The 11650-nt window shown below is 36.3% G+C and overlaps 3 protein-coding genes across 5 annotated transcripts; 2 read left to right on the top strand and 1 right to left on the bottom strand.

Moving 5' to 3' along the window:
- The first annotated feature begins 561 nt into the window (after nt 1-561).
- Nucleotides 562-3917, top strand: LOC113858830 (beta-arabinofuranosyltransferase RAY1). Of its 3 annotated transcripts, XM_027491599.1 has the most exons (6): nt 562-681; nt 1123-1375; nt 1492-1658; nt 1743-2256; nt 2951-3197; nt 3460-3917. In XM_027491599.1, exons 2-6 carry the CDS (start codon nt 1151-1153, stop codon nt 3891-3893), a joined length of 1587 nt encoding a protein of 528 aa, XP_027347400.1. In that variant the 5' UTR covers nt 562-681; nt 1123-1150; the 3' UTR covers nt 3894-3917. The 3 variants fall into 3 exon arrangements, with proteins under 3 accessions (XP_027347400.1, XP_027347399.1, XP_027347398.1); XM_027491598.1 differs by having other exon boundaries at nt 1492-2256; XM_027491597.1 differs by having other exon boundaries at nt 665-685; nt 1492-2256.
- Nucleotides 3918-5053, top strand: LOC113859579. Its single transcript, XM_027492314.1, has one exon. The coding sequence runs from the start codon at nt 4106-4108 to the stop codon at nt 5051-5053; it is 948 nt and encodes a 315-aa protein (XP_027348115.1). The 5' UTR covers nt 3918-4105.
- Nucleotides 5054-5936: 883 nt separating this feature from the next.
- Nucleotides 5937-10203, bottom strand: LOC113858319 (inorganic phosphate transporter 2-1, chloroplastic). The gene is made up of 3 exons (XM_027490904.1): nt 9122-10203; nt 8096-8287; nt 5937-7392 (listed from the first exon to the last, which is right to left on the bottom strand). The coding sequence occupies exons 1-3, from the start codon at nt 9866-9868 to the stop codon at nt 6571-6573; spliced, it is 1761 nt and encodes a 586-aa protein (XP_027346705.1). The 5' UTR covers nt 9869-10203; the 3' UTR covers nt 5937-6570.
- Between the last annotated feature and the right edge of the window lie 1447 nt (nt 10204-11650).

Genomic DNA, 11650 nt, shown 5'->3' with positions numbered 1-11650 from the left:
TCATAACATCCGAATTCAACGTCTAAGAGAAAGGAGAAAGCGTATTTCTTTTCTCTGTTATTTAATTCACAATTCTTGTTACTTCCGGGCCTTGGAGGACGCCAACGTGCTTGTTACGTCAAATTTCACATGTCTTTGTAGTGGGTTTGTTACAGATGCATGTTTTCTTTCTTTCAGGTAAAGCATCACTCATTCTCTTCTATAACCCATGAAGTGCTGACAGAAAAAAAGATCAGAATTTTCTCAGTAATCAAGCCATGAAGGTCCTCTTTTATGTTCTTTGGACTGCGTTCTTCAATGTCTTTCAAAAACGTGTTAATCTTGTATTTTTTATTGACAGGTATCTCAGCTTGAGCTCTGGTCAGTCTGGCTATCTGGGTTTGTTTTGATTGTTCTCTCTCTATATGCTACTCAGAGATTACCTTCATTCAAGGATCATAGCAGAACTTCCAAGTTCAACAAAAATGCTATTTTGGATTCGACAAGTGTTAGTATTACCATATTCACAGCTCCTAAACCGTTTAAGGGCTCTACTGGGATTAGACAGACACTGGCTGTTCGGTCATGGTTGGCTCTCTCTCCTTATGTCACAGTTGTTTTGTATAGTCAAGATCCTTCTGTTGCCTCTTTTGCCAGTGCTTTTGATTCCCGGGTTTTAGTTGATACTGACATTGATTTCACGTAAGTAAACTGGCCTTGATCATGTGCTAGAGGATAGTATTCAATTATTCCTAATTGATATTCATTGTAGAAATTGCTATTCTAGTTGCTGTATTGCATTACTCAAGGTCATTAATTTTTTTGTTTTAACTAATTATGTTATGACTAAAGTTCTGCCAGTTACAAAGTTTGACTTGCTTATGTGATTGACCAATTTAGACTTCCAGTGAACAAATAGTACAAAATAAAAAATTGTTAAGATTGATTTTTATTAAATCTCGTGTAAGCCAATGAACAGCATCATATGACATTCTAGTTTAATAGTAGTAGTAGTAAAGCATGGTGATGAATTTATTGGTATTGGTTATGTAATTGAATAAATGAGCCAAGTAAATATGTTGCCTAATGTACAAAGAAAGATCTTACGCTACTGCTTTCTAATTTATGTTCTAGTTCATGCAGGTTCCTTGGTACTCCTTTTTTCCATTCCATGATTGAAAAATCTCGCTCATACACAACAGAGATATCTGTTATAATTGATCCTCAAACTGTTATCCTCTCTGGATTCCTCTCCACCTTAAATCATGTGTATGAACTTGACCATGATTGGCTTCTTGTTGCTTCGGCTCAAAATGTATCTTACTTTCCATTCCATTTGGATGAATCTGGGAAACATTGGCAAACAGACACTGGGAAACAGGTGAAGATCCAGGAGGTATGAACATCTTTCAATGGTCTGAGAGAATACACACTGCAAACACTTGTAAACTCCTTATCCACTGTCAATTTTTATGCTCCAAAGAGCTATATTGAATTGTCCCTATTCTTCAGCTGCAGAAAATACTTCAACATAATTCACAGTGGAATCATTGTTACACAAGAATGCTCATGGCATGGAACAGCAAGGATATGCCTCTACATAATGGAGTTCTTCCACCTTTCTTGTTTGGTAAGGGTATACACAACAGTTGGGTAATTCATGAGGCCATGTCATCTGAGTTCAGATTTGTGTTTGACGCTAGTTGGACCATCACAAGTTTCCATCTGAATGGGGATTTTAATCCTCCATTTGGGAATTCTAGTGCTAAGGATTTTGAAAATAGAAATTGGGAGTATATTGGCAATTCCCATATAGGGTCACACTATGGATCATTCTTCTATTGTGAAGCGAATTACTCTAGCCTAGTCAAACTCTTGAAGTGTAATAACCAATACATTATGGTTGACACCAAGAAAAACATGGTTTATCCAATTGGACAGCAAGGTGCAATAAACCAAATGAAGGAAAGGATTTTTCCATCTTGGTTAAAGGAGAATACAATGTATTGCATTGATAATCTGAAATCAGAGACCAGATCATTAGATTGCTCTCTGAAGAATCACATGAAAATTCAAGCAACTTTGGAACTCCAATTCTCCTTAGAATCACTCCTTTCTTTCACTGCAGACAAAACTAAAACAATTATTCTTACCATTGCTGGATATAGCTACAAGGATATGCTCATGAGTTGGGTTTGCAGATTACGAAAACTGTCCATTGAAAATTTTATTGTGTGCGCCCTTGACCAGGAAACTTATCAATTTTCCATCCTGCAGGTATGTGCTGACTTTGTCTGTAAAAACAATATTTGTACAAGCATCTATTATTTAAATCAATAAAGGGTTTTCTTCAGCGTCTTATGTTGGTCTTTTGACACTTTTACAGTGCACGTAATAGGAAAGTTTAGGCTTTGTATCCGCTAATAAGAGGACCAATCAACTGATCTTGTTATGACCACTTTTTTTTTTTTTCTTGAATCTTGGATACAGGGAATGCTTGCTAGTTTTATCCTTTTCCCCCCTTCTTGCGGGTATCAGATCCCTACTTAAAATTCTAGACAAATAACAATAGACCTCTTAAATTCTTAATGCTAATTCTTCCATATGGATCTTCTTTACGGGCTTGCAAATGATTTTGCAAATTCTTAAAACAAAAAGAAGGCAATTGGATCCATATATTTCAATATGCTTTGGAAAATATACATTCGCTTTGTTTATACTAACATACTATGTGAAGTTTATGAAGAAATATAAGAAACCAATCAATCATTGTTGTTGTTAGTACATATAATTTATGATGGTCAAATGGAAAATTGGTAATGCATGTTATTATACCATCAGTGATTCGTTAGTTCTACCTTGTTTCGAATGTTTCCATTACCTAAATGTTCTTAAAGCTTAATTAACTATTTCATTGTAGACATCATAAATTTTGTATCTGAATTCAATTTTCCTCTTTATGCTATGATAGGGAATTCCCGTTTTCAATGACCCAATAGCTCCAAGTAACATCAGTTTTGATGACTGCCACTTTGGATCTAAGTGTTTCCAAAGGGTGACAAAAGTGAAGTCCAGGATTGTTTTGAAGATTCTCAAGCTAGGTTACAATGTACTTCTTAGTGATGTTGATGTATATTGGTTCAGAAGCCCAGTTCACTTGCTGCATTCTTTCGGCCCTGCAGTTCTTGCTGCACAGTCTGATGAATTCCAAAATGAAGGTCCTTATTCATTTCTCTCACTTTTGAAATTCATATGCTTTTTCCTGAGTAGGAGCATAAAAAAACATATATATAATCTATGATTTGAGTAAGAACAGTGTATAAATATAAATATATCTGCTTAACCTATAAATGCAATTTCCAATATATCTTCATTTACTCTGCATTTGAAAAAAGGTTTTGATATAAGATGAATTTCTATTCTTTTCCTCCCTTTTGACAAAGATTATTTTGCACTTTTCTTTCGTTGTCATTTGTACAGGACCAATAAACCTACCAAGACGCTTGAACTCTGGTTTCTATTATGCTCATTCAGATATTCAAACCATTGCTGCTATAGAGAAAGTGGTGAGGCATGCAGAAACTTCAGGCTTATCTGAGCAGCCAAGCTTCTATGACACATTGTGTGGTAAAGGAGGATCCAACCGCGTCGGAGATAACAAATGTGTGGAGCCTGAAACAAACTTGACAGTACATTTCTTAGACAGAGACCTTTTCCCAAATGGTGCTTACCAAGACCTGTGGCAGGAAAAAAATGTCAAAGAAGCATGTTTGAAGAAGAGATGTTACATTATCCACAACAATTGGATAAGTGGGAGACTGAAGAAACTGGAACGCCAAGTCTTGTCTGGTTTATGGGAGTATGATCCAGGCACAAGAATGTGTATGCAAAGCTGGCACAGTATCAAACCGTGAAGTTAATTTTGAGGAAACAGTGGATACCTTCTTATCTACTATAGGAAAAGCTTTGTCCTCACTCCAATAAAAAATCAAACAAAAGCCATTCCTTTCCCTTTGTTTGCACATGTACCAAGTCTAGGATTCATCACCACCTCATGGATTGAAACACTAAATTATACATAGCCGGCCTTAGGAAACTATGAAGCATCTTATGTTGCACTCTTTAAATGTTGTTGAAATCGCTCACGCTCTTCCGCTACCCAACGTATCTTCTGAAAGACGATGGTGAAACGCTTAGACTGCACTTTTTTCAGTTGCAGGCTATGCTGAAGCGTGTTGGTCTTTCCTTAGGCCTTGTAGAACACAGTGATAAAGATTTAAGAAGAAAAAACCGTCTGAAAGAAAGCAAGGCGTCGCCGGAATTCAGTTCACAATCAAAGAACTTTGTTGTGAGGATAACTCATGCAGGTGGTCATCAAGAGCTGTATAGACATGCAGTTCCTGCATCTACATTGATGACAAAGTATCCAGGTATGTGTGTTGCAAGGCCAGAAGTCTTCAAAGTTCCTCATCAATCAGTGTTATGGCACGAAGATCTTTTGCTGCCAGGTCACAAGTATATCTTGATATCGTTTAGAGATGTGGAGAAGCTGAAACGTAAGCATGAAGAGCAAGGAGATACCAAAGAGCCTAATGGGGTGGTGGACATAGAGATGCTGAACACAAAGGCAAGGTCTCCTAGTGAACACAAACATAACGAGAATGACATGATCAAAGTGTCAAATGGGTTTGCAGTCATTGAGACTTTGGATGCAAAGATCACAAGGTCTCCTAAAGAAAATTGCAAAATGAGAGAGCCAAATGGGGTTTCAGGCCAAGGAGTGTTAGAAACAAGGACTACTCTGTCTCCAAGTAAAGTCAGAGAGGGAAAAGATTTAGGTGAAGAGATAGTGAACACAAACATGGATAGATCTCAAAGTGAAGGAGTTGTAGAGGGCAACACTTTTTATTCTGCAAAGGACTTCTATGTTCCTAAGGAGATTTCTACAAGAACTTCAAGACGAAAAGGAATTAAAGGGAAGAAGCCTTTTGTGCCACCCCTTCCAAAGGCAAGAGTTTATCGGAGTTTGGGATGGCAACCCAGCCTCCCTACTGTGAAGGAGCTTTCTCCTTGATTTTGTATTGGTTTTCCTTTGTATGGCTCCTATTCTGATCTGGTACTGTGCGTTCCAATTCAATTTTTAATCCCTCTTCATGGATATTAATAGATAGCTTTCACATCCCATAATAAAATCGAAATATTTTCCCCACTAGTTTTCTCAATTATGTTGTTTGCTTTTGCGTAAGGAACCTTAGCATATATATTAGATAATGGGAGAAAAGAAAAACTGCTGACATAACTTTTCATAGATCTAGCAACAGAAATAAAATTTTGAGTTATTTTCGTTCTTCTACCCTTATTTATCTTGATCATTCCCTTAGAATCCATATATCTCCATAACCTCTCTATAGTCATTATTAATAGGCAGCTTTACCTTTTCATGTATTGGCTGCGGATAGCTTCGGCTCAGTTCTTGAGCTATGTCGTTGATTTTGTTTGGAAATTGATGATACTAATTTCACTACATGGCTTAAAACAAGAAATGTGAACCTTCTAATAAAATTAATACTTCACATCCTTTTAGTTGTTATGACTGCATTCCACATAGCCCCCAGAGTCTAAGGATTTATTTGTTTTACTTTTAAAATCAATTCCTCTCATTGTGCAGCATTCCAATACATAATCTATGGCCCAAATGATTTTGAACACATCTAAATTATGTTTTCCACTTCAAAGTGTTTGTTTGAATAATCTCTCGAACGGGATTTATACACTTCTAAATGCACTTTATGCAAAAAGAAGTTCCAAAGTCAATCTTACCAAAATCAATTTTACTCGATAAATACAAATGGCCTGCTTAATTTAGTTTTGCAGGCCCTTGAAACAGAGTTTGTACTGAAGCAACTATTTTTTACTTTCAAAAGAAGTGCGTCGATAGTCATGTTTCTCCGTGCAAAAGGTAAGACATACAGCCGCTATATTTCAGAAACAAAAGGTCATGCATGTTAATGTTTCTTACCTAATTCGGTTCTATTCATGGGATGTATCATGTATAGCTCTTGTACGTTTTTCATACCACTATATTGTTCTAACAAAACTGGTCGACTTCAAGAACCTTATTGGAAAAACCGGTTTATGCCCTTTGAATCTCAGCTCTATATCGAAGAATGTTTTCAACAAGTGGATTTTAAGCAAAGATAAGGCCAAATGGTTAAAATGAATCTATTAAGTACATACGTCTGATTTTTACCAATATTATTGATGAATCTAAAAGGACTGCTAAGTGTTTTAAACTTAGCTAGATAATAGTTTGGTCTAGCAACGCTGGAGCTGACAAATTCTTCACTCATTTGCTCGCTTATTAAGTTTCCCCTCCGAGATTAAATGAACAGAAGCAATCACAGGCTTGACATCCGAACATAAAAGATTCATCCCTTGCCAATTGAGTTAAAGAGCATGCTAACCAAGATGCCTGTGCTGCCACACTAATCCTCGTCTCCAATTTGTACCACAGAAAATAATCGTGTGAAAGATGGTGCTAGAAACTTGAATTAATTACCTACATAAGCTTTCATATCTTGGCATGAACCATTATAAAATATAGGACAAAATCTTAGTCAAGATCCAAGTGTAGATGACAGATAAAATAGCACCAACTGGAATGGTAACTACCCAGGAAGCCACAATCTCCTTCACAGTTTCTGATCTAACCCTGTTAAGTCCCCTAGCAAATCCAACACCCATTACTGCACCTACAAGAGTATGGGTTGCTGAAATGGGTAGCCCAAGTTTTGAAGCAAACAGAACCACAGAGGCAGCAGCAAACTCAGCTGCAAATCCTCTAGTTGGTGTAAGTTCTGTTATCTTCTTTCCTATAGTAGCAATCACTCTATAACCCCACATCATTAGCCCTGCAACAATTCCAAATCCTCCCCAAGCAAGAACATCAATTGGAATAACAATTTCAGTTCCTGCGGCACCACCTTGAAGAATAGCCAGTGCACCTGCCAATGGACCTATGGCGTTGGAGACATCGTTTCCACCGTGAGCGAATGACATGAAGCATGCTGAGAGGACCTGCATGTACCCAAAAACTCCATAAACTATTTCCAATTGAGTACCCTTTGGACCTGCAACATCGGAGAGGAATCCTATGCTTTGGTGGACAGTTTCTTCTTTTGCTTCAGGCTGTGGAGCATTTGACTTGACAAGAAGATGTCCAAGCTGTTTTCTGATAATTCTGTCAACCAGAAAAGCACCAATAGTTCCACTGGCTAAAGCCTGGGTCAGAGCTAAAGGAAACATCTTGCTAAGAGGGAAGGCCACAAAAGAAATCCCCGTTACCCCAAGAAATACAGCAATTGGTGCTGCAGCAGCTGCTGCTTGCCCTGGGTTTGGTGCACTGTACACAAACTGAATTGGGGAAAAGATTAGTTGGTTGTATGACAAGGAATTTAACATAGAGAAAAACTTGGTACCATTTCTGGTTATAGTGTTCTTCAGTCAGAATTAGGGAAGTGTTATATTTCATCTTGGTAACTACTACCAATCTTTGATGCAGCCATCGATTTCATCTCAATAAATAAAATTGGCAACTTGGTAACCGGTGTTATATTTCGTGGTTAATTTTGATTAGAAAATAATACCATTTATACTTATGGAACTATATTTAAGTTTTGTCCTTGGCAATTTCAAAATTTGAACAGAGCAGTTTACGTAAGTCTTCAAGATGCAAAAATGTCTAGAAAGTTGTCACACCTAATGATAATAATACTTATGCTTCATTGCAACATTTGAGCAGGAAGAGTATTTGAGCTTAATTTTGAGGTATTGTCAGTATAAACAAGTTTTACATTGTTCCATCCCAATAATGTGTTTCCACATCATTCAACGAGTTTAATAACATGAGTTGTCAAACTCAAAAAATAACATCATGGTGTAAAACTTGTTTACATTAACAATGATTACCAGTTAAATTCTAATAATTTTAGACTTAAATGCTTTTCTTTTGTATTTCGATTGCTTTTTCTAGACTACCTCTGAAGCCAAATAGCAAAAAGTTAAAACCCTGATCATTTTTCATATTACAGTAAGCATGTTGAACTAACAAGCTTACCCTTCGGATGCATTTGTAGACAAGAAATGACACAGCTGCCCCCATTAGTGGTGAGACAACCCATGAAGAGATCACCCTTGCCAGAGAACCCCAGAAAACAGCTCCAGCACCTCCATAAGCTAGACCAAACCCCACCATTGCTCCCACTATACAATGGGTAGTAGATACTGGCCAACCATAATATGATGCACACTGCATAGCACAAAAGCTCAATGAGAATAACTATTATCTTTCCAAAAATGTTATAAGCAAATGAATTAGTTCCTCAGTGACTCAGAAAGCTCAATGAACAGGTCCAGATAGTACTATTACTATATATTGCTTTAAAGAAGCAATGAGCATCTAACACCAGTAGCTTCAAAGTCCAACCAGTAAGATACAAGACTTGTCTTTGCTAATAAAACTTCAAATTCGTTCTTTCCACTTTCGTCAATCACTCAAAAAGCACAATTTTGTATGGAAATATCAAGGAATTTTAGTTTCAAAAGTATACATTCATCAATCTTAATGATGCTTTTTTTAGATCCTGGTACTCTCCAACTACGTCAACACAGCCTACACAATATCTCGTATTGAAGGGGAAAATAAAATACTCTTAAGCAGCAGCTACCAACTTGTATGGAAAAAATTGCATTTCATATTTGTGCTGCATATCAACAGCCACGCGGTACACAATATCTTGAAACATACTAGTATCTTGACATTTTAACATTGCACATTAAGGTCTACGAACATATCAATGTCTTAAAGATAACAGGTTACTAATGGCAAAAAGAATCACATTTTTCCTTGCCTTTGAAATTACAGCCAGGGAACTGTATGGAGTGAACGAGCCTATCAGCCTAATATTCTTTCTAAGTCTAATTTTCTAACCCAATCTAGAATCCTAAAGAGATTTTTAAGAAACCAGTTCTCTTGACGTGCTAGCAGGAACCATTCCAATATCACAAAGACAGATTAAGATTCTTTGAAATGTTAGCAGAACTAATAAATAACAGGTGAAGGAAAATAGTTAAGTAAGTTTACCTGTAACCAAGTACCAGCAGCAGCAAGTGAAGAGAGCAACCCAGCAAAAAGAAGAGAGTCCTTCCCATTGAACACATTAGCAACGAGGATCCCCTTCTGCATCGTGCTTGTCACGTGCGTTCCCATCATCAGTGCCCCCGAAAACTCCAACACTGCCGCTGTTAAAACGGCTTGCCTAAGCGTCAAGGCACCCGAACCCACCGAAGTTCCCATTGCATTTGCCACGTCATTAGCACCAATGTTCCAAGCCATGTAGAACCCAAACAAGAGCGTTGCATAGGACAACACCTTCATCTTCAGAGTCAAACCTTGTACCACCGATGACATGAACAAGGGAAATGTTAGAACCGCCAATGCCATGCATATTGATATGGCTGATGCAATGCCCGATGATACGTTAAAGGCTTTTGCAATCCCAGGCAATTCATCTTCACACTGTCCATTGTTTGGTCCTGCATCATGCTCGTGCTCATGCTCATGCTGATGATGATGGTGGCCTCCTTCACCTTCAGCTTCTGCAAAAGATGATAAAGTCGCAAAAGGGTGTGAGAGTTTGCATGTTCTGAACCTGAGAAGGCCAAACGAAGCCTTGGTTATTGGCGGTGGAAGGGAAATAACAGGCTTGACATGGTTACACTCTTTGACAAAGGTTTGGCAAGTGTTTTTGGAGAAGTGGGTGTGAGAATTTCGAAGGAAAGAAGGGGGAGTTGTGTGTTTAGTTGAAGAGAAGCGACAAGAGAGATTCATGATATAAACAATGAAAAATGATAGAAGACACAAAGGGTGTGCTTATTTTGGAATCTGTGAGGGATTATTCAAGAAGATTCTTGGCCATGGGGAAGTGAAGAGGAGTAGGAGTAGGAGTAGGTGGTGGTGGTGGAGAAAGAGGGAAGGGAATGTGGAAGAGAGCATTGTGAAGGGAAGGAGAGGTGAGAGTGCATTTGGATGCTTGCTTTGTTGGTTGATGGAAATGAGTGGTCAATGGTGTTGTTGAGGTAGCAACTCATTCTCACCAACCATATATCCATACCAACAACAAAATAAAATATCGTTCAGAAATTTTATGGTTGAAAGTGGAAAAAGGAAAATTCCGACACACATTATCGTGAAGTTAACAGAGTATGACATGTAGTGTCTCTCCTCGTTACACGTCTATAGATTGGCTTTGCTTTTTGGTTCCGTGATTCTTTCTTTTGTTCCGTCTCGATGTGATTCTTTTCCAAATATTCTTACTTTTATTTTTCTGTTTTTCAAGAAATTATGCCTTGTTTAAATACGAAGAAATAATCAGAAATTGAGGGAAAACGTGACAATAATATATTTTTTTAAATAAATTGACTGTAAAAATAATTTTAAGACCTTTTTCTTTAATTCAAATTTCCACTTTTTCTTATTTTCTATTCAATTCTTATTTCCACTTTGAGTATTTGCAATAACTGGCCAATATTTTTACGTGTTATGATTTTTATGTGTATAATTCTATACTTTCATATAATAAGGAGGTGTAGGAAAATTCGGGAGGAAATTTGTATAAAAAAGTTGTAAGAAGAAAATATAGGTAACTTTGGAATCAAAACAATTAAAATTTTGGAAGACTAAAATATTTAATTTTACATACAGAGAATACAAATATATTTAAGTCTTTTACGTATTTTTAATGTAAATCATATTATTTTATCTTAAAATATGTTTGAACTCTTTTATTTCTATTAATTAAAAAGTATTTTCTTCTTGAATTTTCTATTGAGAGATAAAATATATTTAACTTTTAAAGCATCTTCTGCAAATAAAATTTTTAATGTTAGTGAATAATTATAAATGATTTAAATTGTTTTTTCTTACAGTTCATTTTGCATACATATTATAGATTTTTTAATTTACGAGATGAAGTAATATTTTTTGAACATCGCTACAGCTTTAAAATTTTACCTAAAACGTTTATCTAATTTTAAAAATTATAAAAGTAATAACACAAGTTCAAACTAGTTATCCATAATATCTAGACTCAATAGATAAAATTTATTTCTAAAAACACGACATAGTATAAAATAAATACAGCATATATCAATCACTAAAAAAAGATAATATAATATTTTTAAATAGAAAAAACTGTAGCTTAAGAATTAACGAAACAGAGGAGTGTAATTAAAGTAAAGAAAGAAAGCAACTCCTTATTTTCGACTTTTGCATGATACTTATTGTTAGAGTTCTACCTTTGTATAGTGGGCTTTTATGTTCTTCGAGTCTGGCTTTAATGGGCTTACAATTGGTGATCAAATTGTTATTGGTAATGGTCCTAAAGATAGACCATGTTTGTTGACAAAAAAATGGATAATGTTTAATGACCAAAAAGAACATCTTTGGACCAGGTAAGCTGCTCAACCCAAAGTATTTGTAGGATCCCATTATCTTTTACGTCTTTATATTTACAAAAAGAGGATGGCAAAAAGCAAATTGTTTTGAAAAGTGCTTCTATAGGCGGCTATAAAAGCAATGGCCAATTGGCCATGACCAAAAACGAGATGCGAT

This window comes from Abrus precatorius, unplaced genomic scaffold, assembly GCF_003935025.1.
Source record: "Abrus precatorius isolate BTA unplaced genomic scaffold, Abrus_2018 Scaffold2, whole genome shotgun sequence".
In the NCBI taxonomy this organism is placed as follows: domain Eukaryota; kingdom Viridiplantae; phylum Streptophyta; class Magnoliopsida; order Fabales; family Fabaceae; genus Abrus; species Abrus precatorius.
The sequence above is the reverse complement of the archived record's forward strand: the minus strand, read 5'-3'. Positions and strand labels throughout refer to the sequence as shown.